At 38.1% G+C, this 25726-nt stretch overlaps 2 protein-coding genes across 4 annotated transcripts in view; one reads left to right on the forward strand and one right to left on the reverse strand.

Moving 5' to 3' along the window:
* The window catches only part of cdon (cell adhesion associated, oncogene regulated), a 41995-nt gene extending 22401 nt beyond the window's left edge, over positions 1-19594 (forward strand). The window contains exons 8-19 of one of the 3 annotated variants that reach the window (XM_082181637.1): positions 292-575; positions 1206-1380; positions 2370-2483; positions 3602-3808; positions 4209-4402; positions 7210-7315; positions 9391-9513; positions 11947-12138; positions 13015-13310; positions 14689-14768; positions 16648-16910; positions 17120-19593. In XM_082181637.1, the coding sequence (XP_082037763.1) occupies positions 292-575; positions 1206-1380; positions 2370-2483; positions 3602-3808; positions 4209-4402; positions 7210-7315; positions 9391-9513; positions 11947-12138; positions 13015-13310; positions 14689-14768; positions 16648-16910; positions 17120-17271 (2186 nt within the window). In that variant the 3' untranslated portion in view covers positions 17272-19593. Of the gene's footprint in view, positions 1-291; positions 576-1205; positions 1381-2369; positions 2484-3601; positions 3809-4208; positions 4403-7209; positions 7316-9390; positions 9514-11946; positions 12139-13014; positions 13311-14688; positions 14769-16647; positions 16911-17119 lie in introns of all 3 variants that reach the window. The other 2 variants (XM_082181639.1, XM_082181638.1) reach the window with 2 other exon arrangements.
* Positions 19595-23053: 3459 nt separating this feature from the next.
* On the reverse strand, positions 23054-25092 carry LOC309507243 (V-set and immunoglobulin domain-containing protein 10-like 2). Its single transcript, XM_082181388.1, has 2 exons — positions 24869-25092; positions 23054-24172 (listed from the first exon to the last, which is right to left on the reverse strand). Exons 1-2 carry the CDS (start codon positions 24924-24926, stop codon positions 23766-23768), a joined length of 465 nt encoding a protein of 154 aa, XP_082037514.1. The 5' UTR covers positions 24927-25092; the 3' UTR covers positions 23054-23765.
* Between the last annotated feature and the right edge of the window lie 634 nt (positions 25093-25726).

Consider the following 25726-nt stretch of genomic DNA (forward strand, 5'->3'; position numbering starts at 1 on the left):
TCAGCTTTTTATTTTAATGCCAAAGTTGAAAATGTAAATGTTTCTAGTCTTGCATATTGCAAAGTACTATAGCTGTGTTTAAACAATTCTATATACAGTACAGTACTGTGCTAATACTTGAAAGGTAAACTGGTAACACTTTTAATGTGACGTAGTTACACGTTACATGTACTCACTATAGTAATACCAGAAAATTATGCTGAAGTTCAAGCAACTAACCTAACCCTAACCATAACCTTACCCTATAAGTAGTAAGTAGTTAATTGATATAACATTTTTATTCCTCTACAGAACCACAGTCTAGTTCCATGTCTAGAGTTCCAATGGAGATGCAGCCTTCTGTCCTCCCTATCCAGAGTGATGAGGGTGATGAACTGTTCCTCTCCATGGGCGAGGAGGGACTTGGAGAAACTATAGGACAGCCCACTGAGAGAATCAACGACAAACCTACGCCAGAAGCACCAATCATAATCAGCCCACCGCAAACGCACAAACCCAACATGTATGATCTAGAGTGGCGAGCAGGTCGGGACTGGGGCATCCCTATCAATGCATACTTTGTAAAATACCGAAAGGTAAGAAATCATTAAGTATTCTCATATATTTTCCGTTATTAATGTTTTACTGATGTACTTCTTAAGAGGGGCACAAAATGTAGACTATTATTACCCCGTCAAGAATGACTGAATCTCGCTCCACCCTCTTCTTTTTCCTTGACGTTAGTTATAAGGTCAGATTTATAGCTATTAGATTTGAGAATGAGCACATACTCATAACAACGCCCTGTGCCATTTACTGCAAAGTCAGTGCTAACACAATTCAGCAGTCTTTGCCAGCCAAGAGCGTTTTGGTAAGAAGTTGGTCATTTCCTCTTTAAAAGCCTGTGTTTTCTTCAATAATAAGCTCCCTTGACTAATAAAACTGCTCTGGTTCTTTTCAAGATTGCATTGGCAGCGCTTGTCACATTGGCTCAGGAATAAATGACATAGCTTGTGCTCTCAGGAATAGTTGAGTGGGTTTATCTTTTGTTATGATTCAGAGTAGGACAACAAGAAAGAAGTTACTGTTCTTTGTTGAACTTTATGTGCAGTATGTGCAAAGTCAAACACAGAATATGAGGGTTGAAACGAAACGGCCATGTGCTTGAGATCTCTGCATACGGTAAGACTGTTCCCTGATTGTGCATGTGCTGTATGTCCCTGTAGGTGGACGACATGGGGAATGTGGTGGGGAACTGGCACACAGTGCGGGTGCCAGGCAGTGAGAAGTCTCTGCCCCTGTCTGAGCTGGAGCCGTCCAGCCTGTATGAGGTTCTGATGGTGGCCCGCAGCGCCGCAGGAGAGGGTCAGCCCGCCATGCTGACCTTCCGCACTGGAAAGGGTGAGAACGTATACATAGTACTTTGCAAAAAATACATATGTACAATACTTTTGCAAAAGCAAAATATTTTCACACTGCCCGGCCAAAAAATAAAATAAAATAAAAAATAAAGATTTAAATAAGCAAATGCTTAAGAGTCTATGATTGGATCATTATTGCAGTGATTATTATGTTTCTAGCATGTTATATGTTTGGCAACAGTTCATCTAACCCTAATTGATGGAGTCGGTAGCTTTTCAATTCTTAAACCACCATGTAGGAAGACACATCATGGCCATATTCCAGGATGACAATGCCAAGATTTATCAGGCTGAAATTTATGAAAGAATAATTAGGAGGGAGCATGAATAATAATTTTCACACATGAATCGCCACCTCTAAGTCCAGACCTTAAATGCATTGAAATTCATTGGGATGTGCTGGAGGAGACTTTACAGAGGGCTTGTCAATACAAGATCTTGACCAAAAATCGATGCACCTCTTGATGGAAAAAATTTTGTGATGTTATTTACATCAAGAGATGCAATTTTTGATCATCATTTTTCTTCATTTGAAAGAAATTAATATATTGATTAAATTGATCAAAAGTGACAGTAAAGATGTTACTTTATTTCAAATAAATGTATTATTATTATTATTATTATTATCTTTTTATTCATCAAAAAATCGTTTTCACCATTGATAATAATAAGATCATTTATTAATAATAGATTTCTTGCTTACCAAATAGGCATATTGGAATGATTTCTGAAGGATCATGTGGCACGTGAGCTTTGCCAATACAGGAATAAATTACAAAATATATTAAACTAGAAAACAGTTATTTAAATTTTCACAGTCACAATGTTACTGGACAAACATTAGCAAATAAATGTAGCCTTTGTGAGCATAAGATACTTCATTAAGAATTATATTATTAATCTTAATGATCATGCTGTATCAGCATTAAGAATCAAATAGATTTTTTTCTTTCTTTCTCTCCCTCTCAGAGAGAACTTCCCCCAATAAGAATCCCTCCAAGGCTCCAATTGTGTCTCTTCCAGAGAAAGTGCCGGAAGATAAAACCACTAACACTTATTATGGAGTGGTTATACATGACAGAGGTAAGAGGACATCCCAAAACCATATTGCTCCACTTCTGCTTACTAATTATCAGTGGTATACTTAAATAAATGTAAATCCTGTCATGTGTCCTCTGTAGACATGCCTATGCTGATTTTTCCCCCATATAGTGGAAACATATTGTGACCAGGGTCTGTTAAGCTCCAAAAAAGCACTACAAATTTAGTCTACACAACCTTTTTATTTTATTTTGAGTCTTCTGAAGCCATAAAATAGCCTTATGGTCACAATAGAGTGGTGCAGGGACGACAACACAACCCCGAAGACTAATTCTGCCCCCGATCCCTTTAGATTTTCCTATGGGTTTTTTTTTTTTTTTTATTTATGAGTAAAATAAAGCCTGTGGTAACCATAACTAGACGCTACTTTGACGTTTTGTTCTACATCTTAATTTACACCCATACTGAAAACGCAGAAGTAAGTTTCTTTGTGAAAATGTATGTTGCTTATAAGTAACTAGATAAGAACGTTTGGGCTGTGAGTGTGTGCAGTTTACGCTGTAGAACAAAACGTCAAAGTATCGTCAAGTTAAGTTTACCACAGGCTTTATTTTACTTATAAAATGAAAACCACCATTATAAAACCCCATAGGAAAATCTCGAGGGAACCAGTCCCCTTTCAGGTTTTGACTTCATCGCTGCACAACTCTGTAATAAGAGTGCATAAAGGTTGTTCAGAATTTCTTCTTTTGTGTTCCATTAAAAAATACGACATAAGAGCAAGTAAACGATGACAGAATCATATTGGGTGAAGTATTCTTAGAGTGTGTATGTGTGTGTGTACACATTTAAATCCTAATCGGTTTGGGCCCACTGTTATTTGCCACATAAATTTTGCTCTGTCTTTCTCTTTTTGCTTGCGTCTCTGTGTCTATGGCTCAGAGCCCATTCAGTAAGTACTCAATTGACTCTGGCATGCTGTGGATCTGTTATGTGTGTTGGTTTATTTTATCTTTGTCTGCTCTTTTGGTCTTTTCTCTGATTGGATGTTGAGGTCACATTTTGCACTTGAAATAAAAGCTGTTGTTTATTTTTGGAAAACAAAATAATTAGGCATTTAATTTTTTACTAACTTCTGATTGGTTGGTTTCATCCCTAAGTTCCCGAGGCCCCAGATCGCCCAACTATCTCTATGGCAACAGAAAGCTCCGTCTATGTCACATGGATCCCACGAGCCAATGGTGGCTCTCCAATCACGGCCTTTCGAGTGGAGTACAGGAAACAAGGCCGCAGTGGCGACTGGATCGTGGCGGCCGATAATATCTCACCACTTAAACTGTCTGTGGAAGTGCGTAACCTGGAACCAGGTGAGGGGACAATTTGTGAAAACTGATTCCCAGACCTAATTAATATTATTTAAAAATACTATATTTATAGTTTATAATAACAGTTGTTAATTAAATATTGTTATTCATATTTATTATAGTTTTATCTAATTATTTTAATAATAATAATAATAATAATAATAATAATAAGTATTAAAAAGTAATGGAAATTATTTTTTTATATATTAATATAATACCTATTAATATAATACTAGTTATAATTTTTTTATTGACTAAAGAATTCAAATCTATTTGTGTGTGTGTAAATCCTGTTGCATGCACTTGAATATGTGAAAACCTGAGAAAAACATCCAAATTTGTGTAAAAGTGGTTTACTGGGGACATAAATGTATGATGGGCTTAACAAATCTTTTCATGACAGGTTCCACATACCGTTTCCGTGTCATTGCCATGAATAACTATGGTGAAAGCCCTGCTAGCGCCACCTCCAGGCCGTACCAGGTCTCCTCGTCGAATCCACCTGTCTCGAACCGTCCGGTCGCTGGCCCTCACATCTCTTCCACTGACGCTGTCAGTGATACTCAGATAATGTTACGCTGGACTGTGAGTATACTTGTAAGCAACCACACAAATGCATTAAAATCACATTCTGTAACTGCCAAATAATCTAAAATTACTAAAATTCATTAGCTCTGCCTCTGACACACAACCTGAGCTGCCCATCTAGCTTTTAATGCAGCGCATAATAAAGTCCAATGCTGACACAAAGGCTTTTACTAACAGTAGGCAACAAAATATGCAACTGTTTTGGCTAAAATAAAGGCAGCTGCCTATAGACAGCGAGGCAGCTCACTAGGTTTTGGAACAGTTTCTGTCAGGCACTCAATAACTCATCACTGAATAAACTGAGTTTTTCTATCATTCTATGCTTCTGTATGTTTATTATTAGCACATTAATCTTTAAAAGGGCCTTGCCACTTGTACAAACAAATGTTGTTTCTGTTTCGGGCCTGTTGAAGGAATAACGTTGAACCTCACATTAGCAGCTCAGGGCTTTAAACTAGCGTGTGTGTTAATGGCTTAGACATATGCCTTTTATATCTAATGGCCAAATTTAATTATACTCACATTTCACGCTTAATTCGAAAATGAGAGTGTAAAAACTGTCCAGAACTAACCACATAACAATCCTCCCCGGTTTGTTCTTCTCTGCTGTGCCAGTTGTGCCGAAGTGTTTTTCAGCACGTTAGCAGAGTTTTTGTGCGTGCACTTACAAATTATCCAAAATAAATTTTTGAGCAAGTACATAACCAGCCAGTGTTCAACACTATCTGCTTGCCTTAGCTCGATTCAAAACGGTAAGCTTGTAATAATGTTTTTAATTCCAGCGGTACTGGTGGATTTCCGTCACATCTGGCATCATTACGTCACATCTGTACACATAAAGGAGTCTCGGCTAGTAGGCTATATTGCGTGACGTGTGAGGATGTCGGAGGTGGAGATTTATAGCCTTTTCTCACAGCACTTGATATAAACGTATCAATTATGATGGCGGATCCAGAAAGATTCAAACCACAATCACCAGTGACAACTACAGAAAAAAAGAGACTGCAACCGGCCCATACGAAAACAAGGATAAATATCGGAAGGGCATTAAATGTAGTCACGCAATGCTGATGTTGTTAACATTAATAATTAAAATAAAGTAAAAAATAAGTAAAATTTGCACGGTTTTATGTGATATGATAAGAGATCGTTAGATTTAATCAGCGCGATTTACTGCAATGCTTTTTTTCCCTTAGTTGGTCAGAACAAAAGTGGATGTTACTTACTTGTTCACATGACATTTTCGGGTGAAAATTCTTATGTTGGTCATACTTCCAAAAACAAGAATCTCTGATTCCGAATCATGACAGTATCCACACCGTTGTGGCGACTGACAGCTGCACATTCTCCGCAAAACATTGGATTCATCCGCGCTGTGCCGTGCCGAGGCACAACCCACGTAAAGTTAATAATTACGCAAATAACTGCAATTGCAGATTTCGAACAGAGATGGCGACGAAGAGGAAAAACTATGGACTGCAGCTTTAAGCTTCTGTTTATGTTCACTGATCAATGTTTTCATGTTAATAAAAGCCTAAATTCAATCTGTTCATCATTTATACCAAACGTGTCTCTTTAGAAAACTTGGTTTTGTGAATTAGGTCAATGGATTCTTTAAAAGGATCAGACTGAAAAGAATGAATTGTATATTTAGTAATGGGACATTGCCTCTGACCGCTCCATTTGGATATTTTTAAGGTGCTTTTTTTGTAGCGTTCTTTCCCATTCACTTTCATTGTATGTAAGAGAGCACCATGAAAATCAGCAAAACATCTCCTTTTTAGTTCCTTGAAAGAAATAGTCATGTATGGAACGGGATGAGGGTAAATAAATAAATAACTTATTTTTTTTGGGATAAACTAACTCTAAAATGTTAGCTGTAAGGTTAGCCAATCATAACAAATGTCATTGACGTCTAGAAGTCTTAAAGGTACAGTAGCCAAAAAAAGGGTCTGACCTAAGGGTCAGAAGTATAGCCTCTTTAAAGGAACACTTTTGAAATAGGGCTTATTCACTTTCTTTCCTACATTTAGATAGGTGGGCAAATGCATTTTTGTCTCAGTGCATGCATTGTTTTAGTTTGACAGGGTCGGCGCTAGCTTAGCTTAGCACAATGAATGGAATCCTTTGTTGCCAGCTAGCATGTCCTGAGTAAAAGTGATATAAAAAAAATTAAAAACCCACCTAATTACTTCTTGTGGCCTGCGTATTCACAACAAGTACAAATAGTGATGCAGATTAACACTAGGCGATTTCCTAGGCAGATATTGACTTATATATTAAGGACTATATTCGGGGGAAGCACAGGCGAAGCACTGCTACTTGGGCGTGATATCTCTGCGCCCAAGTAGCAGTGCTTCACCTGTGCTTCCCCCTAATATAGTCCCAAGTCAATATCTGCATAGGAAACCGTCTAGTGTTAATCTGCATCGCTATTTGTACTTGTTGTGAATACGCAGGCCACAAGAAGTAATTAGGTGGGTTTTTTAATATTTTTTTATCACTTTTACTCAGGACATGCTAGCTGGCAACAAAGGATTCCATTCATTATGCTAAGCTAAGCTAGCGCCGACCCTGTCAAACTAAAACAATGCATGCACTGAGACAAAAATGCATTTGCCCACCTATCTAAATGTAGGAAAGAAGGTGAATGAGCCCTATTTCAAAAAACGGTGGAGTGTTCCTTTAAGTAAAAATGGATAACTTGATTCTAGTTAACCTTTAGTTAAGTTCTGATTTTTGATGGCATAACTGTTAGCGAGTGTATATTGAGGAAACAAAAAATTATTTGCTTTTTCTTTCACTCTCTTTCATAGTACACTCCCTCCAGCAACAACAACACCCCCATCCAGGGATTCTACATCTACTATCGGCCAACAGACAGCGACAATGACAGTGATTATAAGAGAGATGTGGTGGAAGGTGAGATCACGGTGTCTGTCTTTGCTCTGTTGTTTCTCTTATTACACGGCTACTTGCACAATAACTAAATAAATGTGCATGAAATGTTGAAATCATCCAAAAAGATACGAGGGACATGAAACAAACACAGCTGTAGAGTGCATAGTGCCCGTCCACTTTTTCAGTAGCGTTTGTTCTGGAAGTATTTTTTCCATTCTTTTTTCCCATTGGGAAAAAAATTACTGTTAAACATGATTCATTTTAAAATAAGTTTAAATAATGTGGACAGATTGCTTGCACAAAAGCCTATACCATCGGTTAACAACCCCTGACCTCAAAAGTCTGACTTTAAACATTAAATTACCTTACATTTTTACTTCTGAAAACTGATTGCAACGCTCTGCGGGAAATCCGTTGCATGGGACAATGGTCAGTTATACAGTTTAGTAGTCATAACACACAAATATTTGACAGATAAGTGCTACGATTGACCAATCAGAATGAAGCATTACAGAGAGCCGTGTAGTATGAGTTTTTAATGTATATTCTGTCTCAGATGGGGAGGGACAAGGAAAGCGTAATCTGTTGATTGATGTGTAGTGAGTCCGGCGCTCAGAGTAATGAGTCGGTGTAAAATGTGTTTTTAATAAATGGCTGCCGCACTAATGGGCCTGAACTGAAACCCAACACTGACCGTTCAGAGAGGGATTCGAGTTTCTGAGAGGAATGTTAACTGCCTCGCCTCTCCTCCGCCTCCTATTTTTACTTTTTGCACCTTTTCTCTCTATTCACATTGGCTCCTCAAACCTCTCCTCGTCCATCCAAACAACAAGCAGTCAGAAACACGCTGGGCAGATAAGATGACCTCATAAGTCTCAGCTTTTACAGAAGTATCTCAGCAGTGTCTTCTATAGATTGTTGGTCTTAAAGTTAATGTGAAATGTTGTTTGCAATCCATTTTGCTTACATCATCTGATAGTTCTCAGCATTCTACGTTATCAAAACTGAAAATACAACTCACAATCATGTATACAATCTACTACATGCCTTCTGTCATTTGATGGATAGTTAATACTTTTTTAGCAAAGAAAAGGCCTTTTAGTATAATTCTAAATACGTTTAATATATGTGTGTGTGTTTTGTTTACATAATATATGTGTGTGTGTGTATAAATTATTTATATATATATATAAATGTTGGTCATTGTTAGTTACTGTTAGTTGGTCATCAAGTTACTCATTACTCTGTGTAAACTGTGTAGACACACACACAGTGAGTCTTTGTGTCTTTTTGACCGATTCATCAAAATCGGTTCACTAGAGTCATTTGTTTCTGAATCAGACTTCACTCGCTGTGATGTATTTTTATTTTTGTGAACAGCCACCAAAGACAATGCACAAGAAGACACTTTTATTTATTGTATTGTTTGAGGTACTCTAACTTTTTATCATTTCAGACTGCAAACTCACAATTTATTTATAATTTATTGTCATGTTACAGTTGTTTTTGCCAAAACACTGGTATATTATGTGTGCAAGGAAAAAAACTGCATCAAACAGCCTGTGATGCTTTTCTCATGTATGTGTCTGTCTGTAAGTGTTTGTTTTGTGTTTTTCTCTTCCATTATGCAGTACAGCAGCGGTTCGTTTAGTGTACAGTATGCCTTCACTGTTAAAAAGAGAAGTGAGCCACACAAATAAAATATTGTGGAACAAACTGTAATCAGAGAGCTGGCTCTCAGCATACATGTGTGAGAGGCTGCGGCGAGCGGCTGCTACGATCTGTGTGTGTGTGTGTGCGTGTGTACACAGGGCCCTGAGTGTGTTCAGTGGGAATACTGGAGCCAGGCCAGAACAAACGTTAAGCTGCCTTATAAGGAGCCTGTCTGCAGCAAAGCAACTGTCTGAATCCTTCTGGGACACTGTGAGAATGAGAGTGCGAGAGTGTGTGTGTGTGTGTGTGTGTGTGTGTGTGCAAGAGAAAAATGAGATTGAGCAAATGAATTGTGGTTTGGAGAGAACAACACATGCTTTGAGAAAAGCCTTCTCATTCAATAGTCACTCTCATTGCCTTCCTTTTCCCGCCTCCTCCCCCAGGCTTCAAATTCTTGCATATGATTGGTCAGCTCCAACCTGAGACGTCCTACGACATCAAGATGCAGTGCTTTAACGACGGTGGCGAGAGCGAATATAGTAACGTAATGATCTGCGAGACCAAAGGTGAGAGGCTGAAGTACTGTCACAGGAATGCTATACTTAACATGTAGACAGGAACCCATAAAGCCCCTGTGGTAATGACAGAGGAAAGCAAGCTATCGTTTTATTAGTAGCTACACAAAGAGAGACATTGTGCTGCGTCTACTTGACATCATTCACTGATAACTGCCCTTAATGCAATGCTGTTGAAATCAAACCAGACCGTCATTCACAGCCAGAGCAAATAAAAATCATGGAGTGCAAACAGACCGGCTGCTACCACAAACTTTAAGACTGACAACAGATGCATTTTTATATGCCAGCACTTGTTAGTGGTGCTTTATTATTGCTTATACTTGGGGTCAGAGATTTGGACAAACCTCTAATCCTAAGTATTAAAGCATTAGTATTAAATGGTACAGAATTGATCCCACCCCATTAGTTCTACAGACATGAATGGTACATCAAATCGTGCAGATTATTGAGGAGAGATGCACTGTTCTAAGTGATTGGCTCAAGATCGTTCACCTTGCGCACAATAAATGGGAGGAAAAGTAATCCATATTATAGAGTCTTGAGTAGAATATTACAGAGTCTTGGGATGGGCTTTCTTGTAATTTAGAAGCCACTGATAACACTATAGAAATAATATAGTAAATGTGCTAAAGTCCACTCCAAATACTCTTGCAACCACCTAAAACACCTTAGAATCTGCATAGGAAAGTGCTAAAATCACTTGAAACACTAGACCTTATGCGCCAGAGAAACAAGCGCACAGCCATCTTCAGATTATTGTCTTTGAACTTCCTTTTTTTGCGATAGCTCTGTATATCTCTATGGCATCGCTGTTGAAGAGTAATTCGCTGGTGAAGTGGATTTAATTTATTTTAGAGTTAATGAAAGTTATCATGAGCATTGTAATGTTTGAAGCGGATGTCATAACAGATGTCAGTAGGCCGACAAGCACTGCAAAGGGGCGGGGCTACATCATGTCTACAGCAGGTTAGCAATGACCTACTTTGATTTGAAGCAAAATTGGACAAAAAGACAAAGGTACAAGACTGTGCACTTAAAGGGATAGTTCACTTTGAAATACATTTTTGGTATGTTTTAGCTTACCTCAAGGGCATCCAAGATGTAGGTGTCTTTTTTTCCGCAGTAGTTTCAATTTTTATATTTTTAGGTCAAACCGTTCTTGTCTGTCAGTCATATAATGCAGCTCTATGGTCATTATCTCAAAACACAAGCACAGAGTCCAAATTAAAACAATTCCCCGTCGTCCAAATTAAACAATTCCCCATCGTAAGTACACATTGATGGCCTAAGACACGAAACGAGCGGTTTGTGTGAGAAAACGAACAGTATTTATATCGTTTTTACCACTTATACGCTGCCATGTCCGAGTGATCTGATCTGACGTGTACGCAGACTGGTGCATAGATATATACACTAGATGTCACCTTAAAGACATTCGTTCCAATGAACTGCCGTAGACAAGGCGACATCTAGTGTGTATATATCTATGCACCAGTCTGCGTACACGTCAGATCAGATCACTTCGACATGGCTGCGTATAAGAGGTAAAAACGATATAAATACTGTTCGTTTTCTCACACAAACCGCTCGTTTCGTGTCTTAGGCCATCAATGTGTACTTACGATGGGGAATTGCTTTAATTTGGACTCTGTGCTTGTGTTTTGAGATAATGACCATAGACCTGCATTATATGACTGACAGACAAGAACGGTTTGACCTAAAAATATAAAAATTGAAACTACTGCGGAAAAAAAGACACCTACATCTTGGATGCCCTTGAGGTAAGCTAAAACATACCAAAAATGTATTTCAAAGTGAACTATCCCTTTAACAGCTTTAATGAGAGAATGATCGACAATCCATTTAAGCATTGCAAATTATATAATTAAGTTAAAAATGATTGAAAACAAAACAAAAAACTATTGATTAAAAGGTGTTAATTATGTACTGTATATAGAAACAGCATATTTTATGCATACAAATATTTGAGTAGTTTGAGAGCGTTGGGAAACTGATTCTTCATCATTCACTCGATTTGCTTCACCCGAAATCGCGTACGGTCTCAAAAATATGTTCTCACATGACCTACCAGCTTCAGTCGCTTCAGTGCCATTCACAAATCCTCTCCCGCGGCACACTTCTTTAAAAAATAAGTTTTCGTTGAAGTACACACTTTGTTGCAGATGAAATTCACATCACACGCACTATGTGCCAACTGTAACGTATGGGCAAAAAACTAAGTATACCTTGGGATTTTAGTATTGTGACTTTTGACTGGGTAAGCAAAAGTCTATATAAAAGTCTATAAAATCACTATAAAAACTATATCACTAACCAATAAATGTAGAGCTTGTGCTATATTCTCTTGAAAGACATGTTTCATCCCCTCAAACTCACTTTGTTCTCTTTCTTTCCCTCCAGCCCGTCAACTTCCAGGTGTGCCCAGCCAGCGCCCCATAACCCCTCCAGGGTTTTCCCCTGCAGATACACCCAGCCAGCCGGGCGGCCTGCTCTACCTGATCGTGGGATGTGTTCTGGGCGTCATGGTGCTCATTCTGCTGGTCTTCATCGTCATGTGCTTGTGGAGAAACCGTCAGCAGAACAGTCTTCATAGTATGTGCCACCTTTCCTGTTTACTTCCTAGTTTTTGTGCTTTTTGGGGCCACTGTGTACTTAGTGATTACTAACAAAACTATTGAATTGCCATCATTGTAGTGTCCAAAAATCATTACAATATTTTGTTTCCTCATAATGTATATATTTTTTTATGGTGGAACATGTTACTTTAAGTATCAATTTCTTTTGCTGCTACCTTTATTATTTTATTTAGATATGTAGTAATGAGGCCAGCCGCGCTGTGTTGTTTTAGTTTATGCAGTATTTCTGTAAGGTTAAGAGAGTTTATGCTGTGTCAATAATGTCTTTATGAAATTGAGTTAGAGTCCACCTACTGATCCAGGCCTGGTTTTCATTGCCTCTCCTCGACTGCCGGCCCTTTGAAGTTTTCTTTCTTTCTCTCTTTTTTTCCTCTTTTCCACTCTCAATGAGATTGAGTAACAGAGTAAACAGTGCTGGCCACAGCGGTGTGTATAAGTAGTAACACAGACACACCTCCCCCTGAAATAGGCCAAAAATGGGCCTGCTAACTTTCATCACACACACTCCAGTTCCCTGCTAGTCAGTTTGGCAAAAGAGTTATGTGTCATATTCGTGCGTTGTTTCTTCAGCATTTTTTGTGTTATTTTTTTCAATGTTGAAACAGTTGTGCTGCCTAATATTTTTGTGGAAACCGTGGTAATTTTTGATGAACAGAAATTTCTGAAATTTTGATCAATTAAATGCACCCTTGTTGAATTAAATTATTAAATTATTTAAGGATTGTGTATAATAATTACGGAAGAATTAGCAAATAGTTTTAGATGGAGTTTAGCTTGTCACACATGTCAACTACCCATTAAAAATGTACTAACGTAAAAATATTCTGTGTAGAATACGACCCTCCAAGTTACCTGTACCAGTCTGCAGAGATGAACGGTCATGTTCTGGAATATTCCACACTCCCTGGCTCCAGCCATGTGAATGGAAGCGTGCACACGGGCTGTGGACACACCGCTCCCATGATGCCCCAGGCCTGCCATCACCTCCACCACAAACTGCCCAATGGTCTGGCTTTGCTGAACGGATCAGGAGCCCTGTACCCTCCCGGGCATCCTCACGCACACGACGCCTCTCTGCCCCACAACACCATGGAGTACGATCACCCACACCCTCATCACCTTCGTAATGTGAGTAATAGTTTGTGCATGTGCGGGTGTATTTATTTTCTGGCAATTGAGTAGAAGATATGTGCCTGTCATTTTGGTTCCCATATTGTGTATTGACCAATCAGCATCCAGAACCACTAAAAAAAAACCTTTTATAATGTGTAGTGCCATATAGTATGTACATGGTATAGTGCAGTAAATTCATATTTAATTGTCTGGGTCATATTTTCTTTTACTTTGTGCATTTATGTTCATGGTTGTCTAAATTTACCTCTAACAAATGAATTTACTCAAATTGAGTTTGATTAGATGCACAACCTTGAAAGTGTTTTCTCCTCCCTTCTGAAAGTTAATATGTGTGTGTATATATATATATATATATATATATATATATATATATATATATATATATATATATATATATATATATATATATATATATATATATATATATATATATATACTGTATATTTGGAATAAATACGATTTTTAATGTTTTTGAAAGTAGTTTCTTATGCTCACCAAGGCTGAATTTTATTTGATCAAAAATACAGTAGAAACTGTAATATTGTGAAACATTATTACAATTTAAAATCTCTGTAACACTTTAAAATAAGGTATCATTTGTTAACATTAGTTAATGCATTAATATGAACTAACAGTGAGCAATATTTTTGTTAAAGTATTTATTAAACTTTGTTCATGTTAGGTCTGTTCATTGTTAATTCAATTCAAAGTTAATTCACTAATGTTAACAAATACAATGTTGGATTTAAAAAATGTATTACTAAATGTTGTAATAGATATTAACTAAGATTACAACATATGTAGAAATATTGTTCATTGTTAGTTCATGTTAACTAATATAGTTAACCAATTAAACCTTATTGTAGTGTTACCAAAATCACTGTTGTCCAATTTAATTTAATTTTTAAAATATATTTTAAAATGTAATTTATTCCTGTGATGGCAAAGCTACAATTTCAGCATCATTACGCCAGTCTTCAGTGTCACATGATCCTTCAGAAATCATTTTAATATGCTGATTATTATTGGTACTCATTTAATAATAGATCTTTGTTAATTGTCATTATATTTAATAATATAATATAGTATGCTGTGTTATAATGTAATATAGTGCAGTAGTGTAGCCTGATATAATTTATTATAACATATTATTGTATAGTATGGTGTGATATGTCAAATACAGTATAGTAAAAGGCATTTTAGTGCACTCTGTGAACATTTTTATAAAAGTCTACTCCCCTGTATATTTTTTCCCATAGCATAGCATAGCATAGCATAGCATTGTGAGACTGAAAGTTCAGACATGTCATGTATAATTGTAGTGTTTGAGTAAAGAGAAATGAAATCTGGCTTTTGTTGTTTGTTGTGGCAGGGAGGGGGAATATACACTGCTCTGCCCCAGAACGATTCGTCGGACTGCATGAGCTGTCAAAACTTCTGCAACAACAACAGGTGAGAGAGAGGGAAACGCAATACTTGAAAAGTCAAGCCCAGTAGCTTGTTAATGTTTGGTGTTTACATGCCTGCAGAATTATGTTTTGCGCTGCACGCCTCCAGTCAGCAAACCAATCATCTGTTCCATCTGGTTCTCATTTCACCCCTGACCTGAGCTTATTCTCTTCTGGGCTAAACACACACACACACACACACGCATGGCAACTCCTCTCGTCGAGGCTTGTTTGTGTACTCTAGTGTGTCCGGCAGTAACAGTTTACACTGAACGCACCCTCGCTACAGTCTTAATGAGCGGAGTGTTTATTTAGCCGCGGCCGACGGGGGAGCATAGGGAAATCCTTCTGATATCAGCGCACTAACTGTGTGCATCTGTGCACACTTTATATCCATGATTACTTCTCGAGTGCATGTGTATTTATACTCGCAGGTATTGTTTGTTTATGTGTTTATGTCTACGTATGTGTGTGTTGAAGCCTCTCTGTCTTATCAGCATGTGCAAACACACCGAGACACAGGCTGTTGAGTCTGGTCAGGCAGCGTAGAGACTTGCGGAAATAAATCTGTGATCTCAGATGCAATCAGAGTTTGAATACAGCAGAGATGCTTGTTGCTGCTGGTGCACAGGCTCAAGCTGTACTGTAAGGAAGACATTTATAGTAAAATTAAAATGCTGTCATTTAAAAATCCTCTTACCAAATCTGTATGATTTTCTTCCGTGAAACATAAAAGGAGAAATTTTGAAGAATGCTCATGCTGCTCTTTTGCATACAACTAAAGTATATTGTGACAAGAGCTGTCAAACTCCTCCAAAAGCACCTTTGAAATATAATAAAGGTAGGTATGCATGATTTAAGTCAATTATTTGTTTACAATTACCATATTTTGACATTAAATTACCTTTGCTGTCATCAAATACTTAATCTTTAAAAGACTTTAATAACTTTAACTTTAATAACACTGTTAAATGTAATCTTTTAAAAAATATAAAAGGCAATTAAAAAAATTAAATGCTTAAAATGCAAATCTCATAATAAATATACATTTTTTTCATACTGTGCATTATAATGTTGTGATGCCTAAATTCCTAAATTTACTCCTGTGAAGTATTTTAAACAATTGATTTTAGTTTTTAGTGTTTTGATTTTAATTTATTTACATAATATATTACAGAATTTGAATATTGCTCATTTATTGGTTATTGGTCATAACATAAAAATTATAGTTTTAATATGTTGTTAAGGTGCTTCACACTAGGTTTGACACCAGTCTGTTAAAACCATTAAAAAAATTGTTACTTGAAATGAAATAAATGTTCAAATAAAAGAAAAATCTGTAAAAACAATGTATTTTATTTCGTAGTTTGCCAAGGAAACATTTGTCCTTTTCATTTAATTTTACCTTGATGTACTAAAATAACTCAAACTAAAACTGAAATAAAAATTGTATTAAAAGAAACTATATAGACAGAAAAAGACAAAAACACAAAGTTCTAAAACTTTATCTAAAAGTATGAAAATAAAAAATAAAAACTATTTTAGAAAAAAATATAATAGTATGTCTATAATACTAAAATAACACTGTTTCTCACACACACACACACACACACACACACACAAAAATGTATTCAGAAGACTTGAAATATAGCACATAAGTCATATGCACTACTTTCATGGTGCTTTTTTATCAAAATTATGTCCATGCAAGATTTGAGTAGAAATGCTTCATAAATTGGAGTATTGGCAAGAGGACATACATTTATAGATTTGTTTTCATGGGAATATCTGAAAAATGTTTAGTTTTAAGTTTGGTTCAAGAAAGTCAAAGTTTGCAGTGCAGTGGCCATCATTTATGTCTTGCGTTTGTGTTTTGTGGACAGGTGTTACACGAAAACCAATGGCACTTTCTCGGGCGGCACTCTTCCCCTAATGCACCGCGTGGCAGCGCGCCAACCCGACGGGCTCGAGATGATGCCCCTCAACCCCGTTTTGTCCCGCTGCCATGGACGTGACAGCCCACAGCTCAACAGCTCCCAGGAGAGAGATTCAGCCGAAGTGGCGGAGGAGGGCAAGACTCCACCCCTTTCCCAGAATTCCCCTTGTCTGCCTGTGGAAACAAAGTCCACCCTCGAGCAGCAGAGAGGTGAGAGAGTTTCAGCGCTATAAAGAGCTCTCTGATTCACTCCACACTCCCTCTGAATGAGGAAAGTCAGTGTTTCCTCTTGCTGTTCAGGAAATTACTGCATTGGCAAACTGTAAATTACCCATCATGCAATATTATTTTACCTGACTAGACTGCTGCATACTGGAGCTGGTGCATAAATCTTTTCTATCTATTTGTGTGTGTAACAGGAGTTCAGCCCGTGCATGAAGACTCCGAGGGTCCCGTGGTGTGTTGGGAACGGCTGGGACTGCCTGATCTGGACTGTAAGGATAAAACAGCCTGGATCTCTACTGGAAGCTTGACTGGAGATTTCATCCAGCCTACAGTGCAGGAGATCTGAACATATCAAACATGCAGATACTTTAAACACAAGAAAGAGTACAAGAGAAATTGGGAACAGGAACATGGACACATTTTAAAAAAAAAAAGAAAAAGGAAATGGCCAGTGATGGAATGGTCAGAGACATTGTGTGATTTGAAGTGGACACCAAACTGACTGCTTTCAGAGCTGGAGAAGACTGACGAGGGAAAGCAAGATGGAAATAAATAGAACGAAAAGAAAGAATCAAGAGACTTTTGTGCAAGGATGGTGGAAAACTCAAAGGCTGAAACGATCCCATTTGTGGGAGGACTTTTAAAAGTAAAAGCAAAAACTCTTTAGATGACTTATTTATTTTTTTGTAGTAGTAAAATATTATTTCATATGAATGTATCTGTTGTAAGAAAAAAAAGTTTGTCTTTTATATTATTTATGCTTTTTTTTTTCTTTTTTTTTGATGAGAAACTTATTTTTTGTTCTTTATTTGTCTTTATATTTTTTTGTTTGTTCCACACAGTGTGGAGTTTAGCCATTGTATGTGTAAAGTTTTGTTATAATATAAAGAGAAGATTAAGTATAATGTCTATCTATATCCTTCTCTAATGTTTTAATGCTCTACCTTACTATAGGGCTCTCAAACTACCGAAAATGGATGAATAATAACAGATTTATAAGGCCCCTCAAAATGGCTTATTGCACCCCTAAAGCACATATGGAAATACACAATTGAAACCTAGAAAAGTTCCATGCAAGCATAAAATTTGATCGCTTTACTATAATCGATAAAGCAGCCTGGACTGTTTGTGCCTGAGGGATATTAGAAATATCTACTAAAGTGTCCGGCAGTTGCAACAGCTCTTTGAAGTTTTCCGGAGTCAATCCCACAGCCTCCCAGCCACACCTCCTATCCATGCCTCTTTGTTAACCATAAACAAACTTCAGTGCTTGAAAGACCTTTGACCCTCCCAGAATGTGTTGAAGGGCGCTGGTCGTGTTCACATCACGTGAGTGTTTTTGTTTGGTTGCTTAGTGGAGCTCCTCACTGCGGTCTCCTCATTTCAGCTTCAGATGTGGTTTGTACTCAAGTTGACTGTCTACATAAGCAGACTGCCAAAGGGTGGATGGTGCATTGTCATGTTTTGCGGTCTTTTTACAGCTGATTTCAGGCAGCCACTGATGGATGGTTGGATTAAGAAGATGTTTTCATCATCATTTAAAAAAAAAAAAATTATATACAATACTGTCATTTTCAGATCCTCCCTCATCCATAAAGAGTATTTACAGAAACAAAGCTTCAAAAATGCACTTTTTGCATTGACTTTTTGGCATCAACTAGATTTAAAAACACATTTCCATCATGCACATCAAGGACACCTATTTGGTGTGTACTGAAGGTGAAGTGATAAGGAGGAAGTTGGACCTAGACACTTATTTCTTTAATGTTAAAGATCCCTCAAGGAACAACCATGATGAAAAAAATTAATTGTATATCCCCTCTATGTCGATACCCTATACACATAGTGACTCCAGGCTATACCCTTCCTGTAAAAGCACATAGAAAGTCAAATGCAAACACTCAGAATGTGGTGAGACCATTGGCATTAGTGTGTGTTCGAATGAGTGGCAATGTCAGTGTGGCAATTTGAAGATTTTTTTTTTTTTTTTTTTGCAAGCCACAAATTTGTCTGCCATACAAAGTTGTCAGAAACTCTCCATCTACAGCTCTTCCCATATTACATATCGGGTTGCTGATATAAAGTATATCCACTAACTTAGTTAAAAAAATGTGTGTATTAATGCAAAAGTTATATTATGCGTGATTGTCAAGAATGTGTTGCTTTTCACTATTTCCACAAGGGGCAGTATAGCAGGTATTAGCACTAATCAACTGTTTTATGGACGGTTTTTGCTGTTGTCATGGCAGAGCAACAGTTTGGTGAGAATCTTGCTGAACAAGTCAATGTTTATAGATGCGTACATAGATATTAATACAGACATTTGAATGTTACTTTTTCACAGTGCTGAGGTTTCTTACTGCCAGTGCCAGATGAATGCAAGAATACACATCAAGTATGTTTAACCAGGCCATGTGTTGACCGAGCGGTTGTGTTCACGTATTTGCATGAACACTGATAGAAAAGAATGATTGTACCCACAACTTGCACTCATTCAATGTATTGTTAAAACTGTTTTCATTAAGATATATATTTCACAGCTAATTCTAATGTCATTAACTCTTTCCCCACCAGCGTTTTTAAAAAAGTTCCCAGGCACCGCCAGCATTTTTGATCATTTTTAAGCAACGTTTTGAGCAAAAGGCTGAGAAAAACTTGTTTTTGTCAAAGACTACATTAGTGTTGTCAAAAGTACCGACTTCGGTACCAAGTTGGTATTGAAATTTAAAAATGTGCCGCTTTGAGCACTGTTGAGCGGAACCGTAAACATCTCTGATCGGCCATTGTGTTCACGCACTCATCGGATATGTCTGTGATTGGCTACAATGATTAACGTACGGGAGCGTTTGAAAGCACACGGAAGTGTTTAAAAGTGTTTTGAAAGCGGAAGTGGGAGCGTTTGAAAGCACAAGCAGGCGTCTGGACCGGTCCGTTGATAGACGCTTGCTTTCAAACGCTCTCGAGTGTATCTGTGTAAGCGCTCGGTGAAGAGCGTCATTGATGTATATTTACAACATGTTTTTGAAGCGCTGATCATTGTAGCCAATCACATACATATTTGATGAGCGCGTGAGAACAATGGGCAATCAGAGGTGTTTACGATTCCGCTCAACAGCTCTCAAAGCGTGACATTTTTTTAATTTTTTAATTCCGACGGAAGTCGGTACTTTCGACAACACTAGACTACATATGCATCTGCTTAAATGTGCTAACGCTTGTTTCTGCGTCTTCTTCACGTCTATTGATCAGGAGATTCAGTACTCTTTCAGAAGATGCGGCATCATAGCGCATAGCGTCATGCGTCGTAACTTGGAAATAAGCTAAATGCTCTAAAATGCAGATAAGGGGATAATGGTATGTAGCCTAACTTTATATTCATGAGTTAACCCTTTGTCATGTCATGACATAATAACTTGCCCACTCATGACTGAGATGTTGAACTTTTGAGATGTTTTAGCCTAGGCTGGTTAGAGTGGTTAACAGAGCTGGCAGTTTTTAGTCTCTCACTCCTTGGTAAAGCCCTTCACTATCCTTCCATTATAGTGCCAACAGACATCCAGGCCTGCTGGATTGTTCCATGAAGCTTCCATCTGTCATTTTTGGTTGGAAAGAAAAATGTAGATGGAGGAAAGAGAAGAGGTCTTACGGTTTCCAGATTGTGGCAAACCGTTTAGTGCACAATCCAGGCCACTTCAAGCTGGTTTCTTGAATTCTGGCTGAGCTTGACAGTGTCTGGAAATTAAAATATCCCTTCTGCTCCACTGGGCTTCAGCCGGAAAACCAAAGTCAGGATCTAAACAACAGGCATAGATAGGCCCAGAAATCTGAGTTGTATCAGATCACACAAATGATATCGACGCTTATCCTCCTGGACCTGTGAATTTGCTTTAATATGGTGAAGATGACTTTTAGAGTGGTGTCCTGTATAGCTTGAGCCATGAAGTCATTCCTGTAGCACAAATAGTAGAGGAGGATGCAAGCAACACCAAGGTCATGGGTTCAATTCCCAGGGAATCCATGAACTGACTTCAATGTAAATCATTTTGGATAAAAGTGGCCAAGAGAATCAGAACTGGTGTTTCTAAAACCAATTGGTTCATTAATCATGTCAGTCATATCCAACTCTTGGTGATTCCATGGGCGATTCTATACACGATCCATGAATTTTCTTGGTGATGATTTTTTTTTCGGGTTAGGTCACCAGGTTTTCCCCAACCCCATTCCCCACGATTGGTGGGGAAACTGGAACATCCGGAGGAAAAGGTCTTCCAAGGACCAAGGACCTTCTTGCTGTGAGGCAACATTGCTACCCACTGAGCCACCTTGCCGCCAACCATTTGATACTAGAACCATTTGATACTCTCTTGCAGGGATGGGCAACTTTGGTCCTAGAAGGCCACTGTCCTGCAGAGTTTCGTTCCATCTTTAAAAAAACACACCTGTCTCTGCAGGACTGTGGTCCTCCAGGACTGAAGTTGCCCATCACTGTTCTACTTAGAAAGAGTCCAGAAACAATGGATGAGAAAAGGACACTGAGAAAGAATATGGTGACTATGACAGAGAGAGAGAAAGTAGAAGGAATGTTGACAGAGGTCTCAGGTCATCTGATGAGATGAAGATAAGTTTGAGGACCTCCTGATAAAGACCTGCTTCTGTCTGAAGTCACTCTTAACTTGCCCTGCCTCCACCCTGTCCTTCTGCCTCCTGCACCGCACTCAGAACCCTTATTAAGGGCACCATGGGAACAAATGTACCCATTGTCCACCCCAAAAATTCCTCCCCCAGTTTCTGAGTGGACCTGTTAGCGCCCTCTCCAACCCCCTCCTCCGCCCACCATTCTTCGCCTGTCACTTTGGCACACCCTGAATGAATGTAACACTCATGAATTAGGCTGTGTTTCTTTCTCTTTTCTTGTCTCTTGTTCTGAGAGTGGCCTGATTTGACTCAGCTTCCAAGCCGTTTATCCATGAGAGGTTACAAAACCGCACAAAGACTCTGGGACTCTGGACCTGCCCCAGCCCTCTATTATTTTAGGCAAATTTCAGCCCCATAATCAGTGTTGAACAAATAAACTACCATTTTCTTGACCATGATCTCCACGGTCAACAGGAAATGTATGCATGACTTATCATGTCAGCTGATGATTGGGTTGTTATTTCATATGGGGCTTAAATTATGTATGGCTATCACTATATTTCTGTTGTGTGGAAGGGATAAAGGTCAGACCTGCTTTACACTTCTGCGTTCCACGTGTCTGTTCTCCAGTTCATAATTAGACCAATAACGACAAATCACTTATACATGCTGACAGGACCAGCCGTTACCTCAGGCAATCTTCACAACATTTTCCAGTCCCAACTGACGCTGTGTGAAAGTCAATTCTATTATTTTTCTTACTTTGTGAGGTGGGAGAAAGAGAGCATATCTTTCAGTATTATTGCTTAGTGTCATTTTGCCAAGTATGATATAATTGTTTATCCTGGAACAATATTAACATCAACTAATCATGTCTTTCCAAACCTGTATTACTTTTTTCTTCTGTGAAAAAGAAAAGGAGATAACCTAATGAATATCTGGTTGGATGAATTCCATACAGTGGCAGTACCTTGTGACTTTCTTTAACACATAATAAAGCGTGTGGTTTGCTGATAATTTTCAAGTGCTTCAATTGGTTTTGGTAAAAAAAATAAACAACCCAATATGTAAGCAAATGTAACAGGAACACTATGGCAGTTACCATTGCTTTACTAAATGCCAGTTAGTGCTTCACACTCCAGTCCAGGAGGTGGCAGAAATGCACTCCTCTTTCTGCATTCTTCTTTTTCTGCCATCAGCTTGTTTGGCACCAAAACGTATTGGATTATGTAAAAAATGACCAGCTAGTTGTAAGTTCTTTTGCGCTGACTAACTTGGGTGCTTTTATGAAATGGTAAAGTGAATCACAGTGTACTGCAACTTTATTGAATTTACCCAACTGGATATAACCGGCATATCAACCTATCATTTCCTTCTGATTATGGGTTAAGGTTAGGGTTGCGGTTTTGCAATAGAGTTGGCCTATATATGTTTGTTGATTCAGGACCATCTTCTACAGTACCTTGCAAAATCACATTCATCAATATGGTGAGTCAAATAAGAGGAAGCAAAAATATTCAAAGAGCGATAAGAACACAAATTTGTTGTTTATAATCTGTAGACATATCATTTTGGATGTGTTACAATTGTAGTACAGTCCTGTTGCTTTAGTTTAGCACTTGCCAAGGCTGAATTCCCCATCATAAAAATAACTGAGTTATGTGACCAATATTTATATCGGTACTTCTGGTTTTCTGACTGATCTATTGCAGCATGGAAGCCCAGACATGGTGGTTTATGGCTCCATAACTCAAGGCCAAAAGCTGTTTATTTCCCACACTAAGGAATAGTTATTTTCCTGGTGGTGTCCTACAAACTAAATATTTAGCAACACAGATATTCACAGACAGATATGACTGTGTTATTGGCACCTCGGATGGAATGATGGAAACTTGGAGGACAGCTGTGTATGTGGTGGAGTCAGTCGGATGTGGGTGTTTAGGCCTTGGATTTTAGTTCAGTAGAAAAAAAGATGTTTTGGTTGAAATGAAATCAACACAGCAACGAACAGCATTTTATTCGTATTTAAAACTCATTTAATGTATGTGAATATGTCACTCTTAGGGAGTTGCCTCTAAGTCTAACTGAATTGCAATGAATTACCTTCACACAAATATTGTATGCTGTCACAAAATACGGTATATTGTCCACTATAGAAAACTGTGATTAGTTACATTCTACTGTTCTTCTTAGTTAAACTGCCCCTCAATCACTCTCTGGGGGCGGGGACCCTGACCCCCTGGATCTCTCTTCCTCATCCTGCAGATGCAGCTGGGTGTAGTAAAACGTAACCTTAGGCGGTTCATCCATATCGTATAGGGCCTGGCAGGTGTAGACCCCCTCGGCCTCATCTGAGACCCCCTCGATCACCAGAGTAGTTGTGTTGGTGAGCAGGGAAATCTCTCCCATGGTGCTGGCTAAGGCCAGGAGTTTGGTCCCCTGTCCGTGGTTGTAGGCCAGAGGCTCATTTCTCTCTGTGCCTGGCCTGGAGAAGACCCAGATGAACAGGGTGGGCATATGGGATCCACAATAAAGGTGCACAGTGCTGTTTACTGTCGCCTGCACCTCTTGCCTGATGTACTCGATTTCATCAGGGTCAGGGATATCTAGACCTAAGCACACACAAACACAGTCTAACTGTAAACTTGTCAGTAAAATTCCAGAAATCATATACAAAAGTTGTCCTAAAGTTTTGGACCCAGCACTTTTGACTTGTTTTATTAAGTACCCTATTATCGGACACTTTAATCTGCGGAATTTTTTTTAATAATAGGTGACAAATGCAACTATGAAAATGATATTTTCGCATTGGCAGTACTAACCTAAAACTTGAGAAAACCTAAAAAGTGCAAGCCCTGTTGTATTGGTCAGCAAAACAAAATTAACACCATCACAGATGTTAGTGCCATATATATAATATAATATTACATGATAGACATAAATAACAGTCTCCCTCATTTTACCAGGTTTGCAACTATTTAAAAATTGCTGAAAAAATGGCTGAATGTGCATTACCTTTATCAAATTAGGATTACATAATTGCACTAAACTAAAATCTGTGAATAATGCAAACTAAAACCTGTGATGTTCTAATTGGCTCAGTTTGGTTTCATCGTTAACAACAATCTCCCCAAGCAAATATTATTGCATTAAAAACTAAAAGGCATAAACAGAACACCCAGTTCTGCGTTCCTCTATTTATGACTCCACTTCAAACACGAACACTCTCTCCTCTTGCATTGTTTCAAGAACGTTCTTGAAACACAAACCAAAAGCAGACATTATCCTCCATCATTGCTGCTCCTTACCGTGTACTAAAACCAAGAGGAAGCAACAGAGCAGGAGGAAGAATCGTGCGATCCCCATGGTGCCACAAACTTCAGGAAATGCTGAAAGCAGACCTACAGACGACAGCAGGCATTTGGACAGTTTCTCTCCTGTCCCATCTAAACCAGAACCTTCCAATGAAGAGACTACTGGGACTCAGGTAACTGACAGAGTACTTCATCTCAGTTACTTTAAATAATTTATTAGTGAGTCACACTGCCAATGTTCGCATGGTTTCTTTCATTCTCTGCTGGTAGAGTGGGGTATAGAGTGTCTGGTGATGACACTGAATCATTCATTATTGAGATGGTTGAGGGACAGGACTTTCTGAAATCCCATCTGACTGCTACCCGTTCAATTAAGTTCAAGTTCAGAGGAGTTCCGTGAGAAGAACACACATCTCCACACACTATTTACTTTGGTTGCTGGGTAACAATTTTCATTTGTCAAGATAAATTATTTAAAAGCCCGAATGTTTAGACCAAAGATAGATTATTAAACTGTTCTCTAAGAAATAAATAGTTATTTTAACCCTTGTGCGTCAATTAAAAAAAGTTACACATATAGATCCATAGATGTCCAAAACTGTCATAAAAAATGTAAGCTTGGGAGCACAGACTTAAGTCTGGTCTCATTTTTAAAGAAGACCCTTGGCAGATTACTGATAAAGTAAAAACGTTTTAAAAAGTTAAACAAAGTTATAGAGGTTTAAGTTTAAGAAAATGATTTATAAACATTATTTTATATAAAAAATATATTTTATGAAACATGTTGAACTCCAAAATTGCAAGAAAATCAAAGCCATAAATCTATATAAGCTGTGTTCCAAATTTGAGGTT

The sequence above is a fragment of the Leuciscus leuciscus genome (assembly GCF_965113295.1).
Source record: "Leuciscus leuciscus genome assembly, chromosome: 10".
Taxonomy (NCBI): Eukaryota; Metazoa; Chordata; class Actinopteri; order Cypriniformes; family Leuciscidae; genus Leuciscus; species Leuciscus leuciscus.

What these genes read in the sequence shown, in the direction of transcription:
- LOC309507243 (XM_082181388.1), bottom strand. Translation starts at nt 24,926, where the DNA reads ATGGGGATCGCACGATTCTTCCTCCTGCTCTGTTGCTTCCTCTTGGTT. An exon ending in CCTCTTGGTTTTAGTACACG is followed by an intron (nt 24,173 to 24,868) that starts GTAAGGAGCAGC and finishes GTGTGTGCTTAG; the next exon opens with GTCTAGATATCCCTGACCCT.